The sequence below is a fragment of the Callospermophilus lateralis genome, chromosome 2 (assembly GCF_048772815.1).
Source record: "Callospermophilus lateralis isolate mCalLat2 chromosome 2, mCalLat2.hap1, whole genome shotgun sequence".
Classification (NCBI taxonomy): Eukaryota; Metazoa; Chordata; class Mammalia; order Rodentia; family Sciuridae; genus Callospermophilus; species Callospermophilus lateralis.
Window position 1 is genome coordinate 121,010,095 of NC_135306.1, and position 26,164 is coordinate 121,036,258.

Genomic DNA, 26,164 nt, shown 5'->3' on the forward strand with positions numbered 1-26,164 from the left:
ACCTCTTTCTGCCAAAGAAACTGGAGCCAACCCATTCATTAGAATGTGTCACAGCCTAAGATCTCCTCTGGGTTCTTTCCTAAGTAAATAATACAAAGAGACGAAAATCCCACAAGAATTAAAACCTTCATAAAAGGTATAGGTAAGAGCTTAGTTGGTGGCAAGAAAATTTGGAAATTATCTTGTGAAGACTCAGCAGTTCTGAGATTCTACGTAGGGTATGGAAGAGAACAGGAATCGGTATAAGAAATGCTTGAGGAAGAGCATGACAAGGTGGATCTAGCTTCAAACTACGAAATCTTGGCAACAGAAATCAAGACATATTGGAGCAATGAGATTATTTGGGGGAATTGCTCTTTCCTATAGGCAAAGATGAGAACCTGAACACAGAAGAGATGGGGTTGAACAGTTTTAAAAAACACTGAAGAAAGAAAATCAAAAAGATTGGGTAGATTTGGGGTGAGGGAGAAATATAACCAGTCATATCAGAACTTTGAATAGGCCCTTGCTTTTGTCAAACTGGGAGAAACTTCCTATGGACTAATATATGTTGAATTGAATGACCTCAGGTGTACCTATCCTTGCAAAAGTAGTGTCTCATGAAAAGTGGCTTAAAATTACAGTTATTACTTTAGACGGTAATGCTGCAAAATCATTTGTTCTCCACATAAAACAAAAATATGTTCAGCTTTCTTTATGGCATAATTTATAATGTCCCACGCATGAATGGAAACAAGTGTAATCAAATAGCCAACAGAGAAGTCAGAGTGATGTGCTTCTTAATAAATATCTTCTTAATAAATATCTCAGTGGTGTTCTACTGTCGTTGAGCAATTAATTATAAAGCAATACTGGTATTCCTTCACTTGTACATAATTCCATCTTCCTTTCATTATTCATAAAGTGCTGAAGTTATGTCTTTGTTTAGGCTTGTTTTTTATTATTGTTTTGTAGGGCATATAAACCTGCTTATTTTTATTTGTTGTTGTGGTTTTCTGTAAGGACAGGAAATAGTTTTGAGTTAAATGATAACCAATATAAAACTGCATAAAAGTATTTCCATTAAAGATTTGTGTATTTTAAAATAATGGCAACTCTTACACATAATAAACAAAATATTTTAAAATGCCTTAAGAACAGAGCAGAAGTAGGTACCATACAGACAAGAGCTCATGGGTGGTATAAAGCTGGCAGAACCTGGCTGAGAAGTAGATTTAAAACTGAGTTCAAAATAAATTTGGGATATATACATGAATAAGTCAACAGTACAGGTCATAGAGAATAAACTCCATGAGAACAGAGAATTTTATTTGTTCTTGAATCAGGCCTTTAACCAATTTTTGTTGAATGAATAAATGTGGCAATTGAAACAAACAATAGATTGATATATAATATTAATAATATAATAGTGTCTATCTTAATCAAAGCATAATATTGAGAATAAGGAAAATATTGGTTTGATTATTCTGCCATGGGAGATTCCATTCAGAATATTGCTTTTGTATTTATAATATGGACGTCATATTTTAAAATAGAAGAGAAATATTCTGAAGGACTAAAGTGTAAAGAAGCTAAAAATTCTATTATGAGAACTAATGAAAGAATTGGGGAAATTTGACTAGAAAATTCTAGATGGTATTGAAAAGATGGGATTGAAATATTCAATTATTTGAATAGATCACCTATGAAGACTTTATATTCCTGTGAGTCAGCAGTTCCCATATTATTCTTTGGAACATTTGTTGTCATATTTCTAGGGAACTTTCAGAAAACACAGCATGTAAATCACATCATGACCACATTTAATTTCTCTGGCGGGGTAACTCTAATACCTAGATTAGGTTGCGACAATTGTTAATTGTGTAGGGTATTATAATAATATATAGTTCCTTCTTTTCTAGAGATACATTTAAAAATATTTGTAGATAAAATGAAAAACTAAAAGTTCAAACCAAGGTGTCCCCAAGTAAACAAATTAATTTACAATGGTCTACATGGTGACTGGGATTATCTCTAGAGAATCAAAATTTGAAATTCTATTTCATCTCACCATTTAAGCCTTCCTCATGGCTCTTCATCTTAAGCATGAGGGGACATTCCTTATCCAGTTTCCTCTCTGGTTTGTTATCTAAGACTTACAGGGAGAATAATTATGTACTGTTTCTCAGTTTGGTCTCCTGCTGTTCACCTTAGAGGTGTTTGAAAACTAAGGGTTGTCTTTTGGTTCATAAAAGTTTGTTTCAAAGACTCTAGTTTTTCAAATGAATAAGAGTAATTTCAAGTAACCTACCAAGTTAGTTGTTAAGAGTTAATAAAACTTGATGCTCAATAAAAGTAACATGAGTTCACTAAGAGTCCAATTTCACAAAATGCTTGACAATACTGCAAACTTCCTCTGTGTACATTCATATGCAGGTAATTGAAATCTCCAAATGTTCTAGAGGAAAAACTGTTATTTTTCAATTATCTTTGTTTGTTTGATTTGGTTGTAGTTTTATTACTATTAATTTATTCATATGTTTGTAAAATTTTATTACTGCCAATTTTTTCATTTAAAAATTATTTGCTATTTTTCATTATTACTATTATTTTGTTCCTCTTCAATATGACTGGAGTTCTTTTGCTCACAAGGAAGTCAGAACAGCTATAGTGGGTGAGCTAGGGGTTATTAACTCAAAGTTAAGTGGGCCAAAACAAAATCATTTCAGAATCACTGCTCTTTGAAAGTTCATTTTCCTACTGCTGCTATCAGAAATGAACACAAACTTGTTGGCTTAGAACAACACAAATTTACTACTTTGCATTTCTGGAGGTCAGAATTCCACCATGGGAGACCCTGGTTTAAAATTAATTTCTTACTTTTTTCAGTTTCTAGAGGCTATTCTCAATCTTTAGTTCATGGTCTTCTCAATGCCTTTTCAAAGGCAGGAATGGCTGGGTCATGTTTTCACACTGCCATCATTCTGACACTCACTCCTATCATCTCTCTTTTATTTCTAAGGACCCTTACAATTAAATTGGGCCCACCAAAACAATCCAGGAAAAATTTTCTGTCTCAATGTTCGTATTCACATGTGTAAAATCTATTCTGCCATGTAAAATAACATCTGCACATTTGGAGAACTGGGACATGGAGATCTTTGAAGGGAGTATTATCACTCCTCTTATAAAAGTATAATTGGTTTACACATTACTGGCACCTAGAAATATTTCCTGTTGCCAGCATTACCACTATTGGCTGATGGTGATAAGCTCATGCAATCCTGAAACAAATTAATTTTGAACAATTGAAATAATTTCAGTAAATGGATTGGAAGTTATGGAAGAAGTATTATTATTTATTTTTTATTTATTATTCATCAATGACAGCAGAATGCATTATAATTCTTATTACACATATAAAGCACAATTTTTCATATCTCTGGTTGTATACACAGTATATTCACACCAATTCGTGTCTTCATACCTGTACTTTGGATAATAAGGATCATCGCATTCCACTACCATCATTAATAACCACATGCCCCCTTCCTTCCCCTCCAACCCCTCTTCCCTATCTAGAATTCGTCTATTCCCCCCATGCTCCCATTTCCTATCCCACTCTGAATCAGCCTCCTTATATCAAAGAAAACGTTTGGCATTTGGTTTTTTGGAATTGACTAACTTCATTTAGCATTATCTTTTCTAACTTCATCCATTTACCTGCAAATACCATGATTTTATTCTCTTTTATTGCTGAGTAATATTCCATTGTGTATATGTGCCACATGTTTTTTATCCATTCATCCATTGAAGGGCATCTAGGTTGGTTCCACAGTTTAGATATTGTGAATTGTGCTGGTACAAACATTCATGTAGCTGTGTCCCTGTAGTGTGCTGTTTTTAAGTCCTTTAAGTATAGTCCAAGGAGAGGGATAGCTGGGTCAAATGATGGTTCCATTCCCAATTTTCCAAGAAACTTCATCCTGCTTTCCATATTGGCTGAACCAATTTGCAGTCCCACCAGCAGTAGAGTGTACCTTTTCCCCACATCCTTGCCAACACTTATTGTTGTTTGTATATATAATAGCTGTCATTCTGTCTGGAGTGAGATGAAATCTTAGAGTGTTTTTGATTTGCATTTCTCTAATTGCTTGTGATGGTGAACATTTTTTCATGTACTTGTTGATTGATTGTATATCATCTTCTGAGAAGTGTCTCTTCAGGTCCTTGGCCCATTTATTGATTGGGCTATTTATTTATTTATTTATTTATTGGTGTTTAGCTTTTTTCTTTATATACCCTAGAGATTAGTGCTCTATTTGATGTGTCAGGGGTAAATATTTGCTCCCAAGATGTAGGCTCTCTATTCACCTCACAGATTGTTTCTTTTGATGAGAAGAAGCTTTTTAGTTTGAGTCCATCCCATTTATTGACTCTTTATTTTAATTCTTGCAACACAGGAGTCTTATTAAGGATGTTGGGGCCTAATCCCACATGATGGAGATTAGGGCCTACTTTTTCTTAGTCTAGTAGACGTACTATTATTTTTATAGCCCACACACTGCTTGCATTACATCTGATAGATAAGTCAGAAATGTACCTGCCATTCAGTACATTGCTTCTGTAGAATAAACCTATCATGAGTACCCCCAAATCACTACCCCAAATGAAACTGACAATGCCAGTCATTTCTAAATCATGCTGTATTTTAGGAATCCATTAGGCTGTTGCTGTCTACACTTTACTTTCAATTTGGTGCTTTAATCATGCGGTAGAACTCAGAGAGAGTAAAACAAAGGATATTTTTTTGTGGAAGCTTATTCGACTAATATTTATTATATCCTATCATGTACCAGACCTTGTGTTAGAAACTTCATTTTTAACTGTGATCATGTCCCCTGTCCTCCTTGGGTTTAGTCTAATGGAAATAATTACAGGAAAGAGAGAGACAGGTACAAAAATCATACTGCTAATAAACTGTGAAGCTGGGAAGGTCTTGATGTGTTACTTTAATGAGAATGTTTTATTAGAAAGGGAAGGAGGGTGCTATAAGGAAAAGGAAGACAATTGGAAGGGCCAGAATGAACTATTGCCTGTTCAACTAATTTGATCTAGGACCATCACACTTGCCTGGCAAGCATGTACCCTTAAGTGTTACTGCTTTAAAAAGTAAAAGTTGTTTTTTTTTTTTTTTCATTTTAATATGGCAGAATTCCCTGTTTTCAAAAGCTCCAAGAAAATGGTTTGAAATATCGTGAAATGACAATACAGACATGCTTTAAATTCCATGTTTCAATTTCTCTGACTGCAAATAGGAAGAATACTTATTGGAACAGAAATGAGAATTTCTATTTCCCTTATAGCCTTTGTTTTTTTTTTTTTTTGGGTGGACTTTGAGGTTTTTTTTATTAAATAATGGACGGTAAAATAAATTGCTTTCATCTCTTGAAAGCCTTCTTTTTTCTTAAATAATTTTGAACTTTTTCCTCCCTTTTGAGTATTCATATAGATGAGCATATTTGAAAAAGTAACCTGAATGGAATAGTAAACATATTTTGTAAAGCAACTGATTGTTACTATGGCAACATTGACTGTGTTTGACATTTAGTCTTTCCATTATTCTCTGTTGCTATAGAAATAAAACCTCAGATTCTGACACCATTTCCAAATTCTATTAAGATACAGCCCTTCTCATCCCTCAAGCAGGAGGAAGGTCCAATACTATTAGTGTATAGGATGCATTAGAATGGTTTCTAGCTCTAAGATACAAATGAGATGAGACACACTTTGCTACACTTTAATCAAACTGAAAAGAAAAAAAAGCTAAAAAAGTAAAAAAATGGAGGACAAAACCCCAGAAAGTAGAATAAAAGTAATTGTTATTATTAGAACTCATTCTTTTGTCTTAAATATATAGAAAAACTTTAACTTATGAAATTAAATTTATTGAAATTTAAAATCCAATATTAATGCATAAAGAAAGGAGAAGCTTTTTTTTTTTTTAATATGGTGGAATAAGTCAAAAGAGAGCCCAAAAGTGGTAATGTAATTACTTGAAGTTTAGATGGGTTTTTGTGTTTAGGAAAATATTTTAAGATCTACTCAGTCACTTTCTCACTTATGACTGATAACCAGGATATTCTTACATTATTTTAAAATTATTATATGTAATCGTGTAAACATACTTTGGCTACATGTTTTAACAATGGAGAAAATAGAGATTAGAAAGTAAACCTAGGGAGAGAGTAGTAAGAATGCAATGTAGGACTAGAGATATTACAAAGGAAATTTATTGTTAGTGTAATAGAGTTGGGGTAGTATAGAAGAAAGAACAAAAACACATGAAATGATAAGCAGAAAGATCCTAAAGGAAACAAAGCCAAACATCCTGAGAAGGATGTTTTGTAAGATCAGTGGTTAAGTTGTATGGTTTGTGGGCATAAGATCAAAGTATTTGGGTTATCAAGAGCTATGTAAGTTGTCAAAGACTTGTGAAGTTCATTCAGCTCTATAGTAACTTTGAAGAAAAACTGCTTCTTGCTGAGGAGAATAGATACATAATGATTAAATAAAGCATAGGACCTGGAATCAGGCAGTTCTCTTTTAGTTCCACCACTTCCTTGCTATTTGATTTTAAGTAATCCTCCTAATGTCTGATCCTCAGTTTCTTTTTTCATAAATAGTGACATGCATTAAACTCTGCCTCAGTTTCCCTAACTATAAATCTCTTAGAAAAGATATGTGTGCAAAGTACTTAAAGGTGGCTAGAAATTATAAGATGAAAGGAATTAGTAAACTGCAAACTGGGGCCCATTTGGCTGTATACTTTTGGTCTTTTGCTTCTGAAGTCAGAAATTTTTAATAAACTGAATTATTTGATGGAGAAGAATAAGCTTTTTGAATGACAGAATAAGCTGTAGAAGTAGAATGTGATATAGTGGAGAAAAACAATTGATGCCAGACTGTCTTTGAAACTTTAAAAAAAAAAAAAACAAACTCTGCCAGCTGTAAGTAGCTAGTATCTCAACAAAATCTAAAGGAAAATAATTGGAAGAATTTCTGTGGAAAACATATTGTTTTTTCATTCAAAGAAAACTTCTTAGAATCATAAAAATTTCTGTTTAAAAGCTTTCAACATCCTTTTTATAATTTGTTATGGTTTGAAAGTCCCCACCAAATATTGAAATTTAATTCCCATTGTGAAGATAAAGAGGTGAGACCAGGTGTGACCTTCAAGTAATTAGGAGTAATTCATGGATTAATGGATTCATGGGTTAATTGGCTATCTTAAGAATGGGTTTGTTATAAAAACCAGTTTGTTTCTGTGTCTTGGATGTACCCTTTGCAGTATGATGCTTTATGTCACCTTAGGACTTTGAAGAGTACCCTCTAGCAAGAAGGCCTTCATCATTCAAGGCCTCACCTTGAATTCTCCTTCCATAATTGTATAAAATAAATTTTTTCTTCATAAATTATTTAATATTAGTATTAGGGTAGGCCCCAAAAGGCTACAGTTAGGTTCCTTCACCAAGACTTCCTGTGGGCTATTTTATGTTTTAAGTATATAACCAGAAATCGCTTGTTATTGTTAGTCAAGGCCAGAAATACTCTGATTCACTGGATATACTCAAGGTCATGCCTCCAATGATGTCACTGTTGGCTTTGTGCCCCCTTTGTTTGGCCTGTACATAAAAAGTTTTGATGGAAAAGACTTAGGGACTAATGGTGAAATGGGGGCAAAATAAAACTGGCTGGATGGTAAAGCTAGAAGTTGGAGGCTGCAGCCTAAGATCACCACTGAATAAAGTATGTCTACTATCCTAACTGCATCTTGCATCTTCTTCCACCTGCCAGGCTCCAGATCTTGTTTCCTGGGCTACAGCCCCTGCATGAGAGTTAGCATCATGAACAGGAGAGTGTAGCTCAGTGGTAAAGCACCCTGGGTTCATTCCATGGTACCGAAAAGCAAACAAACAAGCAAAAACCCAAAAAGGTATCTGCAGACTAGGAGAAAATATATTCAAAATATATATGTAATTAATAAGGAATTTATACAACTGGATAGCAGAAAAAAAGAAAAAAAAGCACCAAATAACCTAATGGTTATTTAAAATGGCCAAATGACTTTAGTAAATATTTCTTCAAAGGAAATACACCAATGGTCCATAGACATATGAAGAGATGCTACACATTATTAATTATGAGGGAAATGCAAATCAAAATCACAATATATCACTTTATGCCTGCTAGGTTTAGCTATTGTTTTTTTTTTAAAGTAAGTGTTGATAAAAGATGTAGAATAAAGGGAAATCTTGTACACTATTATAGAAATATAAATTGGTATAGCCATTATGGAAAACAATATGGCGTTTCCTCCAAAAATTCAAAATAGAACTATCATAGAATCAGCAATTAAGCAATCCTTCCTCTCAATATATAGCCAAAAAATATTGAAATCACAGTCTCAAGAATCAGGAGAATATTTGCATCCCCATGTTTACTGTAGCACTGTTCACAATTGCCAGCATATGGGGAAAAAATCTTAGTATTTATGGATGAATAAATAAATAAATAAACAAACTGTGATACCCGTACAGTAGAATATTATTCAGTCATAAAAATGAAGAAAATTCTGCAATTTGCAATAACATGGATAAATCTGGAGGACTAAGTAAAACAAGCCAGACAATGAAAGACAAATACTATAGAATCTCACCTATAAGTGGAATCTAAAAAATGTTGAACTCATAGAAGCAGAGGGTAGAACAGTAGCTGGAGGTTGGGTGGCAGAAATAGGGAAATGTTCGTGACTATAGTTAGTATTATATTGTTTACTTGAAATTTGCTAACAGAGTATACCTTCTTACTATACACATAAATGCTAATGTGACTGTGTGGTGATGAATGTGTTAATTAGCTGATTGTTGCAACCAGTTCACAATGTATATGTATATCAAATAATCATAGTGTAGACTTTGAATACATAAATTTTTGTCAATTATACCTCAATAAAATTGGAAAATACTAAAATTAATTTAAAAATACTTTTCTTTCCAACTGTGCAAGACATTATAATTTCAACTCATAATATCTTAAACAATATTACCAATGAGATATTTCACATTGTAAAATATTCTACATCATGCTAAGTCTTGATATCCTCTATATATCTTATGCTCACAGCACATCTCAATTCAGATACTATTTCTTTTATTTGGTCTGTATTTGATTTTTAAAAAATTATATTTGAAAAGTAAATTCATAAAACTCACATTTACCAAACATACTTGGAAATCCCTAATAACTGAATTTAATTGTTTTTAAATTAAAGTTAAATACAATTACAATTTACTTATTCAGTTGGACTAGCCATGTATCAAAGACTTGTTTGGTCATTACAGTTGGGTAGTGCAGTTCTAGAATAAGTGTGTAAGTTTAGGTAAAATCTCTAGCTTGAACAAAATATCAAGTTGGTAATGGCGTACTAATATTGGATATTATAGATTACCTTTAATCTCTTTCTGTTGGTTCATACCCACTCAAGAGTAGATAAAGCTAGAAGAAATAGTGAGGTTATCTAGAAAAGATCCTGTAAATAGCAAGGAGACTGAGGTTAACTGGAGGAAGATTAGACTTCATGATATGAAAGAAAAAATTTCTCAATACTTAACTCCTTCTAGACTTTATCCCTAATACTGAAGGAAATAGATTCAAATGGTGGATAGATTTTGGAAGAGGACAGAGAGAAGGCGCCTGGTCATTATGGGAGTGGATAGTTCTGTTACTTTTTCATCACGTTCAGCCAAAAAGCATCCACCACAACAAAACCCAAAATTATAAAGTAAATGTTTCTGTATTTGCTGAAAACAACAAAACTGTCTTTTGTTCTACTTAGGCAAATGTATAAACATGTTTCTTTGATAAAGTCATAAGTAAAAATCTGTAAGATTATTCACTACATTTTGAAGAGCATATTTCACAAGTGCTTCCTATTTTATGACCTAGAACTGCTCTTGCAATATCCAGAAAGGATTCTCCATTGATCAAGAATATTCCATCATTTATTTATCAAATCTTCTTTCAGTAATTATTTTCTAGGCAATTTGCTAGGCAAAGAAAGAGTTGTATGAAGAAAGGTACTGGTTGTGATGAGAGCTCTCTTGAGTAGGGTTGCTAGATTTAGTAAATAAAAGTAATTCCAAATCTTGCATGGGACATACTTATATTAAAACTTAGTTGATATTTATGTAAACTTCAAATTTAACTTAGCATCCTGTCTCACGTGGCAAACCTACATTAGATGAACAACTTGGAAGTGGAGGTACAGTGGTTGGAGAAGAAAGGAAGGCTTCCTTCAGGAAGTAATTTCTAAAGTGAAAACTGGGCATAGTAGAGAAGAGGCAGGGAAGAACCTTTTGGATAGAAATACAGAAATGCAAACTAAGCCCCAAGGCCACTGTAGTGAAGGAACTGAAAGAAGTAAAAACTGGGGTGAGGAATGCTGAGAATTTGATGCCTGAGGGAAAAATAGGAGGAGCCTTACCTTTCAGGATTTTGTAAGCCTTTTAAGGAGTTAGCACTTCAAGGTAAGATTAGTGAGATTACATATACTAACGAACTCTAAGCAACTCATTTTGGCTACCGTTTGAATGGTACCAGTTAGGAAGCTACTGAGATAATTTTGGTGAGAGTGAATTAGGGGCCTGAACAGAGGCAGTGGGAAGACAGGTTCACTAGCTCACACCTCAACTGGAGACTGCAGAGAAGGAGACAACTACAAAGAGGAATAGAGAAGAGGGTTGAAACGGAAGAAAACCAGAAGCAGCACGTATTAGGGAAAACACTGAAAAAAGAGTCGACAAGTCAGTTTTACTTATGTATTTATTTATTTATTTTTGAGTAGTCAAGAAAAAGAAGTGACTAATGGATTTTGCCAAAAGGAAGTCACCGGTGACCACTGACCTTTGGCAAAGTCAGTATCAGGGGAATGGTTGACACCAAAGGAAGTCGCAATTGTTTCAGTACATGATGCCGGCCTGGGAAGCCCGCTAGATTCAAGAATGTCAGTTCTTTGCCCTTTTAACAGTCGGTCGAGGGTGAAGGACAGGAGTAGAGTTTGGAGATGGAGCGGCCAATTCTCCAATCAGGTGGAACAGCGCGGCAAGCTGATCGCTAGGGACCAATCCTTTCCTAGAGGCCACTTGACTGACAGAGACAAGCACCAAAGACTGAGCGTAGAACGCGAGGCGACTCACAAAGGGGCGGATTCCAGGGCACTAACCCGGAACCGGTTTGGGATTCGATTCCCATTGTGAGGCTTGGCCTGAGGCGGGCTCTCGCCCAGAATGGTAGTGCCCTTCGGACCAATGGATGAACCGCATCTAATGAGCGGCATGTACTCCAGCCAATGGAGGGAGTGAGAAGTTGGTGGGCGGGGAATTAATGAAGCGTCCCTTTTTTACCACCCTTAGAGGCGATCTTGTGGAGGTGCTGCCAGGGTCGCAGGTGAGAAGTACGGTGCGGGAGGAGACAGCGAGGGTGACAGGCTCCACAGACAGTGGGTGTCCTCGCATGGGGGGAGGGTCCCGGCGGGGTCAGCGGCAGGTAGTGTCTCGCCGCTACCAGCCTCTGACCCTGGCTTTGCAGCATTAGCGGGACTACAACATTTGAAAGAAGTACCTAGCGCGGCTGTCCCTGATGGGAGAGGGTTAGAAGGGCCCAAACCCCTGAAACAAGGCTGCGGAAGTTTCTGAACACCCAAATCGGGACTCCCATTAAATATTCGGAGAAAGGAATCCTTTTCCAAGTTGCCCCGGCTCTCACCAGGTGCAGCTGCATCATGTGGCTGATTCAGGTGCGCGCCCCCTGTTCCTGGGTGGCCTCGCGGGAATCCTGTCCTCCGGTTTCTTCGTAGGGGGTGTTTACTGAGCAGTCCCGCAGGAGGCGGCAGCTTGGAGCAGGTGAATGATACTTTGGTGACTGGCGACACATTTCTAAACTCGTTTACCTACAAGTTTTAAAGAAGAACGTACTATTCGGCAGGGAAGTTAATTTCCTATGAGAACATTGGGGGGCAGGAATCATACTTTAAAGAGGATTGGGGTGGACATTGAGGGAAGTTTTGTAGGTGTATGATACTTTTCTTCTCCAATTGCTTAATGAATTTACCCTTTCATTTTTTTTTTAACGCAGATTTTACTGCCTGATTTTTCTCAGACCTCTTAATTCTGTTTTATCATGCAATATAGGAACGGAACTTCATTCTCAGTTGTTAGTTCTTGTTAAAAATTGCCTGTTATAATATTGTTTTGGTGGTGCGTCATCTGCATGAGGATTACGTAAGTGAACTTCATATTATTCCTATTTCCTGACAGTAAAGAATGATTGTGAGATGGGATTTCAGGAAAATGATTGTTCTCTGTGATTGTACATTACAGGTCTATAAGTTTTAAAGATTGCAACTATTGAATTCCCTCCTCTGAAGATGGGTGATGGCAATCAATTAAAAATGGGATGGCATTTTATGGGATGTTATATTCTGTGTCTAACACATAGTAGGAACTTAATAAATATATATATATATTTTTTGATGGCAGAAAACCCAAGCTTCCAAAATATAAAGAAGACAGAAACATATGCATTCCTGAAAACATAGCCTTTATGTGTGTTAGCAAATTTTAACAACACAATATGCACTGAGGCTGGCACTTTTTTTTTTTTTTTAACTTAGAAAATGTCAAGCTTTCATGCAAAGTTTTTTTTCACACAATAAGCCAAGACTGTCAGGAAGTCTAAGATGTGTTCCAATATTGGTTTTGATGAAATAGTTCATTAGCTCAGCATAGATCACTCATGGCTTTGCAGCGTTAGCGGGACTACAACATTTGAAAGAAGTACCTAGCGCAGCTGTCCCTGAAGGGGCACCACATTAGAAGCTAGAAGTATGGAGATAGAAATTCTTGGGAAAAATATGAAAATGGCAACAACTATTGTCAAATTTTGACAATGACTGTTGTCAAAAAATATATTGACTTGGTGGTAAAAGCACTGCTATTTCTGCTGTTCCAATAAATTTACACCAAATTGATGAAATGATCTCAGATTCTAAGAGCAATAAAACCTGATGGTGGTTATCTGCATAAATTAGGATTCTCTTGACAATTTCAGTCATTGTTTATCATATATTTGTTCTTATAGTTTGTATAGTATTATAGTAATAGTGCCTCCATATAAAAGGTAACCCTGAATTTCAAAAAAATGTGAACTTCCATAGTTATATTTGTCTTGTTCAGTACATTTTCTGATCAAAGTTCAGGGTGTTATTAAACCAACATTAAAGATTAGCTGATATTTGGCCCCGACCTAGTTTCTTAGCTTTAATTCCTGATACCTTCACCTTTTTTCGTGTCCCTCATTAGTCTATTCATGTATAAGACCCACATCAAAAGCTAATTCCTTCTCAAAACCCTTTTTGATCCCATGGACGATTTCTCCTTCTGGATATTCAGGGTATTTTGTTAGTACTTCTTTATTGTACTCTTCATATATTAGCATTAATCTTCAGTAAAGAAACAGTTGCTTACTATGTCCAGTTACTGTACTAAGAGGTAATGATAGTACATATTTCTTGTGGGCTTACTATCTTTGTCATTATAAACTTCTTAATTGCATTTTCTCTTTTAAATCTTAAAACATCATGAGTCCTATTATTATTTATAATAAGACCATTTATAGATGAGGAAACAAGTACAAAAGGTTACTTTGCTTGTCACAGAGCTATTAAATGGTGGAATTGGCATATCAGCCTATGTAGTCTGTATTCATGACCTTCACTTTGCAGATTCAGTATAATTTTTTTATGTGCATTTCATTATGCATCTATGTTTTACTAATTTCACTAGATTGTAAATTATTTGACAACAGGAGTAATATATTTAGCTTTGATTTCCTGTTGCTTTTAATGTAAAATAAGTGACTATAGTATGGTCTGATAGTAGAAGTATATGGCAAGGACATTGGACTTATGTGAATGAGAACAGAAAAGACATTTAAATTGAATTCTAAAGGATGAGTAGACATTTGCTAGACAAAAGGGCGGACACCATGGGAGTTGGGGAGATGGGCTATAGAGAACACAACTGTGATAGTCCTCAAATAAATAGGGATCATGACAGAGCTGTGGTGTCCAATGTAGTAGTCAGTATCCACACGTTGCTGTTGAGCACTTGAAATATGGCTAGATTTAAAAAGTGAAGTATAAAATACTGACTGGCATTTGAAAAGTATGTAAAATACCTCAGTAATTTTTTAAGTTGATTACATGTTGAAAGGATAACATTTAGGATATATTGCATTAACTAAAATAGAATTCATTTTTACATGTTTCTCTTTACTTTTTTAATGTGGTTACTAGAAGAGTTAAATTTATATATAGCTCTTATAATTTCTATTGGACAACACAGTTCTAGAATTTAGAGGAATGTTATAACTGGCACTGATTTCATGTGCACTGTGCCTACACGTTTGTTGGAGAAAGTGGGTTGGGGGTTGGTATTAGGGTGATGGTTAAAACTGGAAAAGGTAAATATGATGGTATGTTGGTAAGACTCCATAACGAGTTTATAACAGGAAGAGAGGAGGAGCAAGGTAAGCAAACTTAGCTCTTAAGTGCAGTAGAAAGCCTTTGAAAGGCTTTTAGGGACTCTACGTATTTGATAAATGAAGCAGTATTTCTTAATTATTCAGTCTGATAATGGATATTTCAGATTTATATTCTTAAGTTAATCATAATATTTTCTAATAAAGATATGGGTGTCTAAAGACACTGCTTATAAGAATGCTTTATTCTCAGAAGAGTAGTCTGTTTCTTAAGTCTAAATTGACTTACCTGTATTGGTTGATGTGTTTCCAATAAATAGAGGTGTGAGTTGGTTCTTATGATTCGGAGACATTCTTCTGGCTTCTGACATAACATTATGTCAGGCATTCCCCCCACCCCTCAAATAAACTGACTTTTTCTACCTTGTAAGTCTTTTGAGTAGGTGAGTTTTTCCTCAATGATCTCTGAAATTTCTTAGCAGTAATAGCATTTGTACTCCTTGCTTTTCTGTATATGTTTGAACAAGTAAGTTTTTAACACTGATTCTCTAAGCAGGATTGTTCTCAGTTTTGTCTGCCAATGAATATTACCTAGAGATCTCTTTAAATTCTTAATGCCTGCCTCTATTGTAAAAAATTGTTTTATATGGTCAGAGATAGGGATTGGTCATAGATACTTTGAAAAACTCCTTAGGTGATTGTGTGTGTGTGTGTGTGTGTGTGTGCGCGCGTGTGCGTGGGCATGTGCCGATTTGCTACTAGGTAAATGGTTGTGGCTAGTACAAAGTAAGATGTACCTGTAACTATAAAATTCATACTGGATTTTTAAAACAGTGAAAAAACAAGAATGGAAATGGAAATATTACTCAGTAATTTTGTATTGATTACATAATACAATGATAATATATTGAATATATGGTGTTAAATAAAATTTGTTAAAATCAATTGTACCTCTTTGTTTTATTTTTACTGTAGCTACTAGGAAATTTTAAAGTATATGCATGGCTCACATATTTTTATTGGTTACTATAAAGAGAGGAGGAGCAAGGTAAGCAAACTTAGCTCTTAAGTGCAAACTTAGCTCTTAACTTAGTTATTTAAGTTGTAGTCCTAGAACCAACAGTATCACATGCTATTATAAACATATATGATTTTTCTGGAAAGAATCTTAAGAAATTATTAGTTACATTGCTGGTAGGGAGACTTTAACTTCATTTTGTACCATTACTTAGACTTTTTAAACATATATGCATATTTTTACTTTTTATATCAATAAATTTGTAAGGTACATATTTGTGAGACTTAAAATATCTAATTTTCTATAATAAAAATCCCTCATAAGTAGATTTTTAACATAATTTTAATCTCCTCATAGTAAAATATGCCATGGGCTAACAAACAGTCACATGGTTAAAGCAGTGGTGACTTATACATGATCCTTAGAGCCAGTAATGGTGGTGGACAGAGTTGGTGAGCTTGCTGTCTAGCACAGCATGTTCTGTGTCTAGCACAGCATGTTTTGCCTTTGTGAATATGTGCACAAATGAACATGTATATATACATTTCCTTTCCCACTTTTGTTGACTTGTATGAACTATAGTATCCATACAGGGATGACGATATGCTAACGCTGTGTCTATAATAATCTGACATGGTACATATATTTCATCATGCAACATAGTATTTGGTTTATTCATGCAGTACCCTACTGATGAATGTTTGTACTTTTACCATGCTTTTACCTTAAAAATATAATAGTTCAAGAAACTATTTAAATGCTCTGAAACAGTCTGTATCTTTTAGAAACAAAAAGTCATTTTTCTTACCACATTTTAGATAATTTAATATGGAATTGGATGTCACTTTAGCTCTCTGTTCTATTTTTAGGACATCTAACCTCTGATCCCATTTTTCAAAATGTCTTTTATAACCTGCTTATACTCAGTAGATACCCCTAAGAAGCAAGGTAGTCTGTTAGCTGAAAAAAAAAAAATTCAGAATTTTTTTAGCCTATTAATTGTTAAATTCTTTGGCATGGTTATGAGGTGAGTAGTTTAGTACCTAATGTCTTCACTAACTGATTCTTGCCTATATTGACTTCAATTACCTTCTTCCCTTAATATTATGCTTTTTGTACCCGTGGAAATTTCAGTTTTTCTTTCTTACCTTCCTTCATTTATTTTGTTTCTTTTTCTTTTCCCATCTGCTGAGCACGTTCTTTTAATTTTATATTTTTTACATCTTCCTAATTGTTAGGCATACTATCAGGTATTGAAGATACTGTCTTTGGAGCAGGTAGACTACCCTCTTCCAGGTCCTCAGTGGTGGGACAAATGATGAAAAAAGAAAAAAGCCAAGTTTGATTTCAGTAATTCCTTTGAGTTATCTTTCAACTTAGTGTACCAAGAAGCAGCAAACTGAGGCTGGATTAGTGATGTATGTCAGTTTGCTTCATTTCTTTTATTGTGCACTATAAACATGGTACCTCATGATCATTTTTAGTCTCCTCTAGAGGAAAGCTGAATACTTACCCATCCTATTGGATAGCTTAAATTGAAAAAGGAATGTTAGGCTTGCTAGGCCTGAGTGCTAGTTAAATATGATTCTCTAAAACTATTTTCTAAAATGTTCACTAAATTTGCTTGGGATCTAATGTTAAAACATACCATTTCCATTTCTTTCATCTTATTAGTGGATATTATTTGATATGTGCAAATATTGTAGCCATAGTGTTCTAAAACTGATGTTTTGGCTGATTTTTAGCTCCCAGCATGACATCTGTGAAAGTAGAGTTGAGATGTACACATTTGGCATTTGTGAGCTTTCATGAGTAGGCTCCATAATATCACATATATATATTATAAAGCATAGTAATAAAGAACCATAGACCTCCCATTCAGCTTACCTGGAACAATACCAATATTGTGACCTCTGTTTCATTTTGTCTTTGATGTAATAAAGTTTAAAAGCTTTTAATAGTGCTTAATATATGCCAGTAACTGTTCTCCATATTTTACTAAATCTTTTTTTTTTTCTTGTATTGTCTCTGAAACAACATTATCATCATTATTTTCCAAATAAAATTGCATGCAAAGAGCTTAAAGGCCCCCCACCTAGGAAGTGGTAGATCTAAATCTAATCCCTGGATTCTGACTCCAGAATTTGTGTTTATAACAACTATACATACTGTCTTTTTTAATGATGTTTTAATTTATTAATATATTTTCTTATATTCTTTTGACAAAAGGCTTAGATTTGACTGAAAGGCAAGCATATACGTAGAATAATATTAAGCATGCTGTTACTGATTATATTCCAATTTAATGGATTTCAATTTATCAGTAAATGTCTTTGAGAAATTCTATTTCAGACATAGTTTGCTTGCAGTCCTGTTTTTGTTTTTATATACTTTGCTCTTTTTTGTATGTGTTTGTGGAATTGACAGTTGATTTTTTTGAGAGTACACTTTCTGCTGTTCAGAATTTTTCATTCTCTCTGACCTCTATTTCAACAGCAAGTGGCCATTCAGGAAATGGTTATTTCACATGAGTGAGTAGAAACAAAAAGATGGGGTGTTTGGCATATATTTGGTGATTTTTCTAGATACACACAAAGCCTGTGGAACAAAGATTACCAGAAACTAGAAAAGATAAAAAATGAATAAAAGTTTGATGAAATGGAAATAAATGCTGTTTTGGTAAAGTTTAAGAATGAGGAGTTAGCAACCACTTTTAACTGTAAAAGAGGATTCAAACAGTAAAGAAAAGATTTTTGTGTATTTTTAAAATTTAACCTTATTTGTTTATTTTTGCTTTAGTAGAAGGTACTGTTTCCATCATGAATTGGTAGAGAAATATTTTTCACATCAATAAAAATTTAAAACTGGTAGTCATGAAAGTGTTTGAGAAAAACCAGGTTAAAAGGTAAACTGAGATATAATAAAATTTTTAAAAGTTTATTTGAGGAAACAGTGATTTATAAATTGGGCAGCTCCAAACGAGGAGTGTTTCAGTGATTCTGCAGAGGAAGTGCCAGGAGAAGGCTTTTATAGAATGAATATGGAAGTAAAGCAATGAAAATATTTGATTCATTACATTTATATGGTTGCCTCCATCATTCTATAACCATAAGTTGGCTGCTTCTGATTGGTTGGCCTTAGTTTTTTTTTTTTTTTTTAAATGTGGCATTTATAAGAAGTAGCCCAAGTATTTCACTTATATTTGCAAATCAAAGGAAGGTCACTTAGGAGATCTAACTGATTACTTTGTTCAGGGATTCTTCAGGCCTTCTCTCCATTTTTATTTACTTTAATACATGACAGGGAAAACTTAACTGATTGAAGTTTGGAGTTTTTCTGCTTATATATGGAATTTATCTGGACATTCCACATAGATAGGAATCTGTTCCTTTTGAAAATCTGCTAAGTGGTATCTCAAAATTCATCAGCAACACATTTCTGATTTAGCTGTCACAAGCTGATAATTAAGTTGAAGTAGATGTGACACAGAGAACCCAAATATAAATCCTGTCATTTGAGTAGCTGTGTGCAAATTAACCTTTCAATTTTGTTTTAAAAATAGAAATAACTGGTATCTTTAATACAGTGCTGTGGTGGGGACTAAATGACAGGATTTGGAACTTTATGAGTATTTGGTATTTTTTCTTCATAATGTCAGGAAAAGTTTATAGTCAGGCAGTGAGAGAATTGGAAAGGTCTTTAGCAATCTCATTCCATCCTCTCATTATGTAGGCTGTATTCTATGGTAGTATTCGTTGAGTGAATTTGAAGTCAGAAATACAGTTTTATAAGTATTGCTTGTTCTTTACATATTGTTTTCCTTTACATACTTTTAAAAATCAAATAAGAGATTTTCTAACCTTTGTTCCTCTTTTTTTTTCAGTTAAACCAATATGTATAAAGCAGTATGTGCTGCATTATACAAGGCACTTGAACCTTTTTAATAGATGGTTTCATTTTCTGCCTCTAGGAAAAAAAGTGAATTCCTGACTCAAGTCTGAATATCTGTCCCAACCTTCTTAATGTACCTTCCCACAATGCAAAGTCTGGATAGCACAAAAACATTTCCTAGGTCCATTACAATGAGGATTTTGATTTACTTTATATTCATTCCACCAACCAATTACTCTTATATCAGTCTTGGAATCAAGGTAGGCAAGAGAGCCAGATGTGTGAAACACCCATTTTACTGATTGATATATAGGTCTTGTTCAGAGATTCTCAAACTTCAGCATGTATTGCAGTTTTCTAGAGGGCTTATTGAAACACATTTGCTGGATCCTACCCCTAGCATTCCACATTCAGTTAGTCTAATGTGGGGCTAGAAAAGTTGACCTTTTTCAGAAGTTTCAGATACTCTCTTGGATGATACTATAGCATAAACGTCATCTGGAAATTGGAGAAACATTCTGTTTTAGATCTTAAGTGCTTGAATGAGGATTCTTTTTCCTTCAGAATTTATATTGAAATTTTGCCACATGACTATTTTAAAAATTATTTCACAGAGACTAAAAGTATACCTAGTTACTTGCTAAATCACAATGTTTAACTCTACAATAAAAAGTGGCCAGAATGTTATAAAGTATTGCTGAGAAATTCTCCAGAGAAAATCAAATAATTAAAAGCATTAATTAGAAATAAATATACCATTCAACCTGGTTTTATTTCATGTTAGATATTGGAGGTGGGTTGAGGGAATGGGGAGGTCATAGTATGCATTGAGGGACAGAATTAGAGTGGTAAACTAAGAATTGTACCCTAGATCCCCAAAGATTTAGAAATTTAAATTTTTGTTTTTTCTTTTAATCAGCAATGTTGTTCTTTTTTGATTAATAGATGGGATGGCTGAGGAAAAATCTTTACCATTTTTACATTACCCCTTTAATTTGTTGTATCCTTATGTTTTCATTAAGGAAATTTTATTCTCAGTTTACAGATTCTAAAAGTGAGTTTTAATTTTTGAAGTGGTAAAATGTGGATAATTCTTATTTTTTTGAACAGACATTGTCTCAAACCAGTTTCTGAGTTTTATTCATTTTATAGCTTAGACTTTCAGTTTTCCTATTTTCAGTATTCCAAATGGCCCTTTTAACAGATCACCTTATTCATTCAGTGTATATTTGTGTTGTGCTTGCCACATGCCAGAAACTAAGGCCTGAGAAAGTGATGGTGAGCAAAAATATCCTTGTCCTCAAACTTTTGAAGTGGGAAAGAGAGTCTCTAAGCCATATTTTAGCAATAGTACAAAAGTTAAACAAAAGTAGAATAGACTTTATGCTGTTTGACTTACCAAGAAAAGCTTCAATGAAAACATGTTTAATTTGGGGGCTGAAGCATGAGGAATTGAGTAGGCCAAGAAGGAAGCAGTCCATTTTCTAGGCAGAGGGAACAGTGTGTTGACAAAGGCTTTGAAGCAGGGAAAAAACTTGAAAGGAATAGATGACTGAGAGAAGTCCTGTATAGTTGGAGACTACAGGTTGATTTAAAGAGAGAAGGAGCTAGAACAGTGGGAAGTGAGTCAAGAATGCAGCTGGTGAGCAACCATTGCAGCATTCCAGGTGAGAAGATGGCAGCTGGGATCATGGTAGTATTGGCAAAGATAGAGAAGTAGGCAATTTTAAGCCATAGAGTGTTGTAGGTTTTTGTTTCTTTTTAAATTAATGTGGCTTATTGGGGTTAACAGAAGTTGAAGTTTGATCGATTGATTTTACTTTTCTTTTTCCCTTTAGGAATTATTATCCAGCCTGCCTCTACTACTAGATGAGTAGAAAATTGAGTGATTTAAACTAAGTTGCCAACAAGGGTTTGTCCTTGATTCATGTGCTTTGCAGCACTCTTCAAGTTCTTTTCACATCTTCTGTAAAAACTCCATTTAATTAGAAAAAAAAAATGAAGCAGTTAAAAAGAAAAAGGAAAAGCAATTTTAGTGTTCAAGAAACTCAGACCCTTTTGAAAGAAATTACCAAAAGGAAAGAAGTCATCTTTTCCAAGCAGCTCAATACAACAATAAACGTGATGAAACGAATGGCTTGGGAGGAGATAGCACAGTGTGTGAATGCTGTAGGAGAAGGAGAACAGAGGACAGGGACAGAAGTGAAAAGAAGGTACCTTGACTGGCGAGCACTTATGAAGAGGAAGAGGATGAAAGCAAACATTAAGCTGGTTGGATCGGGGTTTCCACTTCCCACATCTGATTTAGATGACTCTCTTACTGAAGAGATAGATGAAAAGATTGGATTCCGAAATGATCCAAATTTTGATTGGCAAAATGTGGCAGATTTCAGGGATGCAGGTGGATCCTTAACTGAGGTCAAAGTGGAAGAAGAAGAAAGGGACCCCCAGAGTCCTGAAGTAAGTTTTAGCCTGTGACATTTTATGCCACTGTGTGTATGTGTATGTGTATGTATATATAAATATATAATTTTTGATTGTTTCAGTGATATCTAGCAATTCAATGTAAAGGGTTTTCACAATTCAAATTAAATGGTTTTATATGTTTAAACAATACAGAAGGTCTTTTAAGAGCAATTTGAACAAATTGGCAACTGTGAAGTAGAAATAACATTGAAAATCATTTTCTCTTTTCTCAGTTTGAGATTGAGGAGGAGGAGGAAATGCTGTCATCTGTCATACCAGATTCCAGGAGGGAAAATGAACTTCCTGACTTCCCCCACATTGATGAGTTCTTCACCCTTAACTCAACACCATCCAGGTCTGCATATGATGAGCCCCACTTGCTTGTAAACATAGAGAAACAGAAACTAGAGTTGGAAAAGCGGCGCCTAGATATTGAGGCGGAAAGGCTGCAGGTGGAAAAGGAGCGCCTACAGATAGAGAAGGAGAGATTGCGCCATTTAGACATGGAGCATGAGCGGCTGCAGCTGGAGAAGGAGCGACTGCAGATTGAGAGAGAGAAATTGAGGTTACAGATAGTCAATTCTGAGAAACCATCTCTGGAAAATGAACTTGGCCAAGGAGAAAAGTCCATGCTTCAGCCACAGGACATAGAAACAGAGAAGTTAAAACTTGAGCGAGAACGCTTGCAGCTGGAAAAAGATAGGCTGCAGTTTTTGAAGTTTGAATCTGAGAAGCTACAGATTGAAAAGGAACGCCTACAGGTGGAGAAAGAGAGACTTAGAATTCAGAAGGAAGGACACTTGCAGTGATTTCTTTAGGTGACCATTTAGTGACTGTTAGTAGACTAAGTTTTTCTCATACCAGGTGATATAAAGGTGATTTCTGGATTAGCTTTTTTTTTTTTTTTTTTTAATTTTCTTATCTAATGTCAGTGTTTTCAGTAGGAAAAAGATAGATGTGAGTGATCATATGCTTGAATAGTATATTATATAAAAATCTCTGTGCCCTAGTATAAACACAATAGCAAAAATTATTGTGCTAGACTCTTCACATTAGTAATATTATGTAGAGTCTTGTATTATCTGTGCACTCAGAGTTTACAATTATGTCTGTTAAATTCTAATCCAGTAGTTCTAAACTAGGGCTGATTTTGGCCCCCAGAAGACATTTGACAATGTCTGGAGACATTTTTGTCAAAACCGGTATGGGATGGCAAGTTGCTACACTGGCTAATATGTAAAGCCCAGGGATCCTGCTGAACATCTATAATGCATAAGATGCACAGTTAAGAATTTGCAAACCCAAAATGTCATTCATGCCAGGTTTAAAAAACCATATCCTAGCCCAACTAAACCCCTCTATAATGTTTTTAGAATATTAAAAACCTCAAATTATGTAGGTAGATACTTAAATTGCCAAAAACTTTGAACTATGAAACATGACTGTAGTGTATTGAATATAGGAAGTGATGAAGATTATAGGTATTTTATCTCCATGTTTTCATCTATAATAGCCTGATATTCAGAAAACCACAGGGAACTCAGAGATGGACTAAAATTGGCCACTTTGAAACAAAGTTCATTCGTCTATTGATGCTTTAGAAGCAACATACAACTTGAAAACTTTGGTTCCCTTTCCTCTTTGAATCTGTTGTCTCAGTTTGAATATAAAAATTGTCATTTTAATAATGTACTGAAGTGTTATGTAAGAGAATGATAGAAGCTAGTAAAAATGTTACCAGTGTAAAAGTGGTACCAAACAATCTGAGAGCTTGGACCCAGAACATGGTTGCTTGACAAAGACTGTTTGGGAGTAGGAAGTGGGGAGAATTTCATGTGTATCAAATAATGATGATGATGTTAAAATAATGAAATAATGATAATAGCTGAGTGTTATTGGTGGGGAAAGCACTAACACAAAATTTGACCTAACCTGTACAACGTTCGTGAGAATAGTGCTGTTATTCCTGAATCTGAGGCTCATAGAAGTCACAGTGAGTAAATGACTGGGTTTTTTTTTGTTGTTGTTGTTGTTTTCATTGTAGTATATTTTGTCTTTGCCCCTCTGCGAGAAGCAAAGTTTGTACCCTCAGTGTCTTTGCTGCTCTGAGGCCAAGAGCTTGCTTAACCTGGTAATTTGCCTTCAGTTTCCTGAAGGTGCTTTTTCCACAGTCAAGATGAGGCTGATACACACTGAAGTTGAAAATGGCTGCACAAGTTCACTTTGTGTTTTCTAATTTCCAGGGCTGATATGTAGCTTTAATACATACTCTTCTATTGGCATACTACCTTGATTGTGTGTTTGTTTCTTATTAAGAACAGCTTGAAATCATGTTGACATTGAGTATGGGTATGCAAGAGAAAAATATACTTCTGCTTACTTACCCTGATTTGAAATAGTGTTATTTTTCTATAACTATAATAAATGCTTCTACCATAGAAATAAATTTGCCTATCTATTTGTCTGAAAGTTTATCATTTCAGTGCTCATGGGTAGTGGTTAACAAGCTTGGGAGAGATCCCTATTATGGTGAATGGGGGCAAGAGCCTAACATTCATGCTAGGCTTGGAGCTATGTCACATAATTATCTCTTTGCCCCTCGAAACAACCCTTAAGCTAAGTCATGTTATCTTCATTTTTATAAGAAAAGAAGTAAACTTCCTAGATTCAATTAACTAAATGCCTAAAAAATTATATACCAATACTGTCCCAAAATTTTAGCATAAGATCTCCCAGGAGAAATAGTGAAATCATACTGTAGCTTTGCCATTTGCTATTGTGAATGTTATTTAACTTGCCCTTCCACTTGATTTGTTTGCTTTGTAAAATGAGTATAGTGCTACCTTATCTGCTAGAGCTCCATAGTTTGTTTTATTTAAAGAAAATGGTGTGTGCAAGTATATAAACCATAAAATTGTAACTAAGTGTGAGATTATATTAGTATTGGATTTGAGATCAGAAGATTTTAATTTCCTAGGGAGAATATGAATATAGGCAGTTATTTATTTTGGATGTAACATCCTAAAAGTTTCCTAACTCTGCCCAGTGCAAATGGGCTGGGTCAATCCAGTAGAAATGTTATTCCCACATTTATGAGGTGGTCAGCACACTTGTGTAAGTAGTGTTTGTTAACTATTGCTGTGCAAGAAACCAAAATTGGGTGGCTAGAAACAATAACTATTTTGCTTATGATTTTAGAGAAAACTGGAGTGAATGTAGCTGGGCCATTTGATCTTCACTGGGTTCCCCTGTCAGCTGCAAGTGAACTGAGAGTTCAGTTTCTGGGAGTTAACTGGATATTGGAACCGAGGTTTGTTGGGACTGAGCTCACCTCATGGTACTTGATCCCCTCTAGACAGGCTATCTTGGCCTTGCTCCATTGTGGGTAGTACTACTCCTGTTGTGTTCTTTTGGCCAAATTAATTATAGTCCAGAATTAAGAAGTAGGAATGGAGTTTACCTCTTGAATTGAGGAAATGTGAAGTTCCTTGAAAGATAGGGATACAGAGCTGGATGAGATATTGTGACCACTTTTGCAATCAGTCTGCCATACCTCCATTCTGGCTGACCTGGGATACTCCTGATTGTATCAGTGACCCCTGGGTCTCATTTAGCATTTGTCCTAGACAAAAATGTCCTGGTAGGTACTCTGAATTACCATCCTGGTCACAAGGAACTTCTTCCCATCCTTTTTGTGAACATGCTGATTTAGAAGAAAGAAGGGGCAATAAATTTGCAGAAAAAGAGCATTCTCTTAGGCTTTTCCTCTCAATTAAACACTGTAGTCTCTGTAATTGAAGAGAACTGCTTCACTTCTTCCATTTTCAGATTTGTCCATTTTATATTATTTTGGTTGTCTCTCACTTTTGTACCTGTTCATGCTTTGCCACTTCTATCCTGTGTATAAAAGCATATCACACTGCTTCCAGAATATTTTATTGTGAGTTAATAATTACCTTTTCCTACTTCTTTGCCCTTAACATATTTTGTTTTGAATGCAAAATGATTCTTACTATGTTATTCTGCATTTGCTTTAACAACACACTTTTTCAATAATAATCTTATTTTTAATTTTTTTTATTTTTCAGGGCTTCTTCTTATTTCACATCTGAAGTTTTAACTTCTAAAGCTCTCAGAATCCTAACAACCTGTTTTCTTTTTCAGCCTTTAACTTCTCTTTCACATGTGTTCATGCTTTTATATACACAC

The 26,164-nt window shown here is 34.8% G+C and overlaps 1 protein-coding gene across 10 annotated transcripts; it reads left to right on the top strand.

The window, feature by feature from the left end:
- Positions 1-11,454: 11,454 nt before the first annotated feature.
- Msantd4 (Myb/SANT DNA binding domain containing 4 with coiled-coils) lies at positions 11,455-24,401 on the top strand. 10 transcript variants are annotated; one of them, XM_076846458.2, is made up of 5 exons: positions 11,455-11,487; positions 12,175-12,320; positions 19,569-19,749; positions 21,328-21,949; positions 22,189-24,401. In XM_076846458.2, exons 4-5 carry the CDS (start codon positions 21,488-21,490, stop codon positions 22,762-22,764), a joined length of 1,038 nt encoding a protein of 345 aa, XP_076702573.1. In that variant the 5' UTR covers positions 11,455-11,487; positions 12,175-12,320; positions 19,569-19,749; positions 21,328-21,487; the 3' UTR covers positions 22,765-24,401. The 10 variants fall into 10 exon arrangements, with proteins under 10 accessions (XP_076702573.1, XP_076702572.1, XP_076702575.1 ...); XM_076846453.2 differs by adding an exon at positions 11,809-11,942 and having other exon boundaries at positions 11,466-11,487; positions 19,569-21,949; XM_076846457.2 differs by lacking the exon at positions 19,569-19,749.
- Positions 24,402-26,164: the final 1,763 nt, after the last annotated feature.

Bases quoted from the DNA above. Each gene is read 5' to 3' on its own strand.
- Msantd4 (XM_076846458.2), top strand. From the start codon at position 21,488: ATGAAGCAGTTAAAAAGAAAAAGGAAAAGCAATTTTAGTGTTCAAGAA. The intron at 21,950-22,188 runs GTAAGTTTTAGC...CTCTTTTCTCAG, and splicing joins GGGACCCCCAGAGTCCTGAA to TTTGAGATTGAGGAGGAGGA.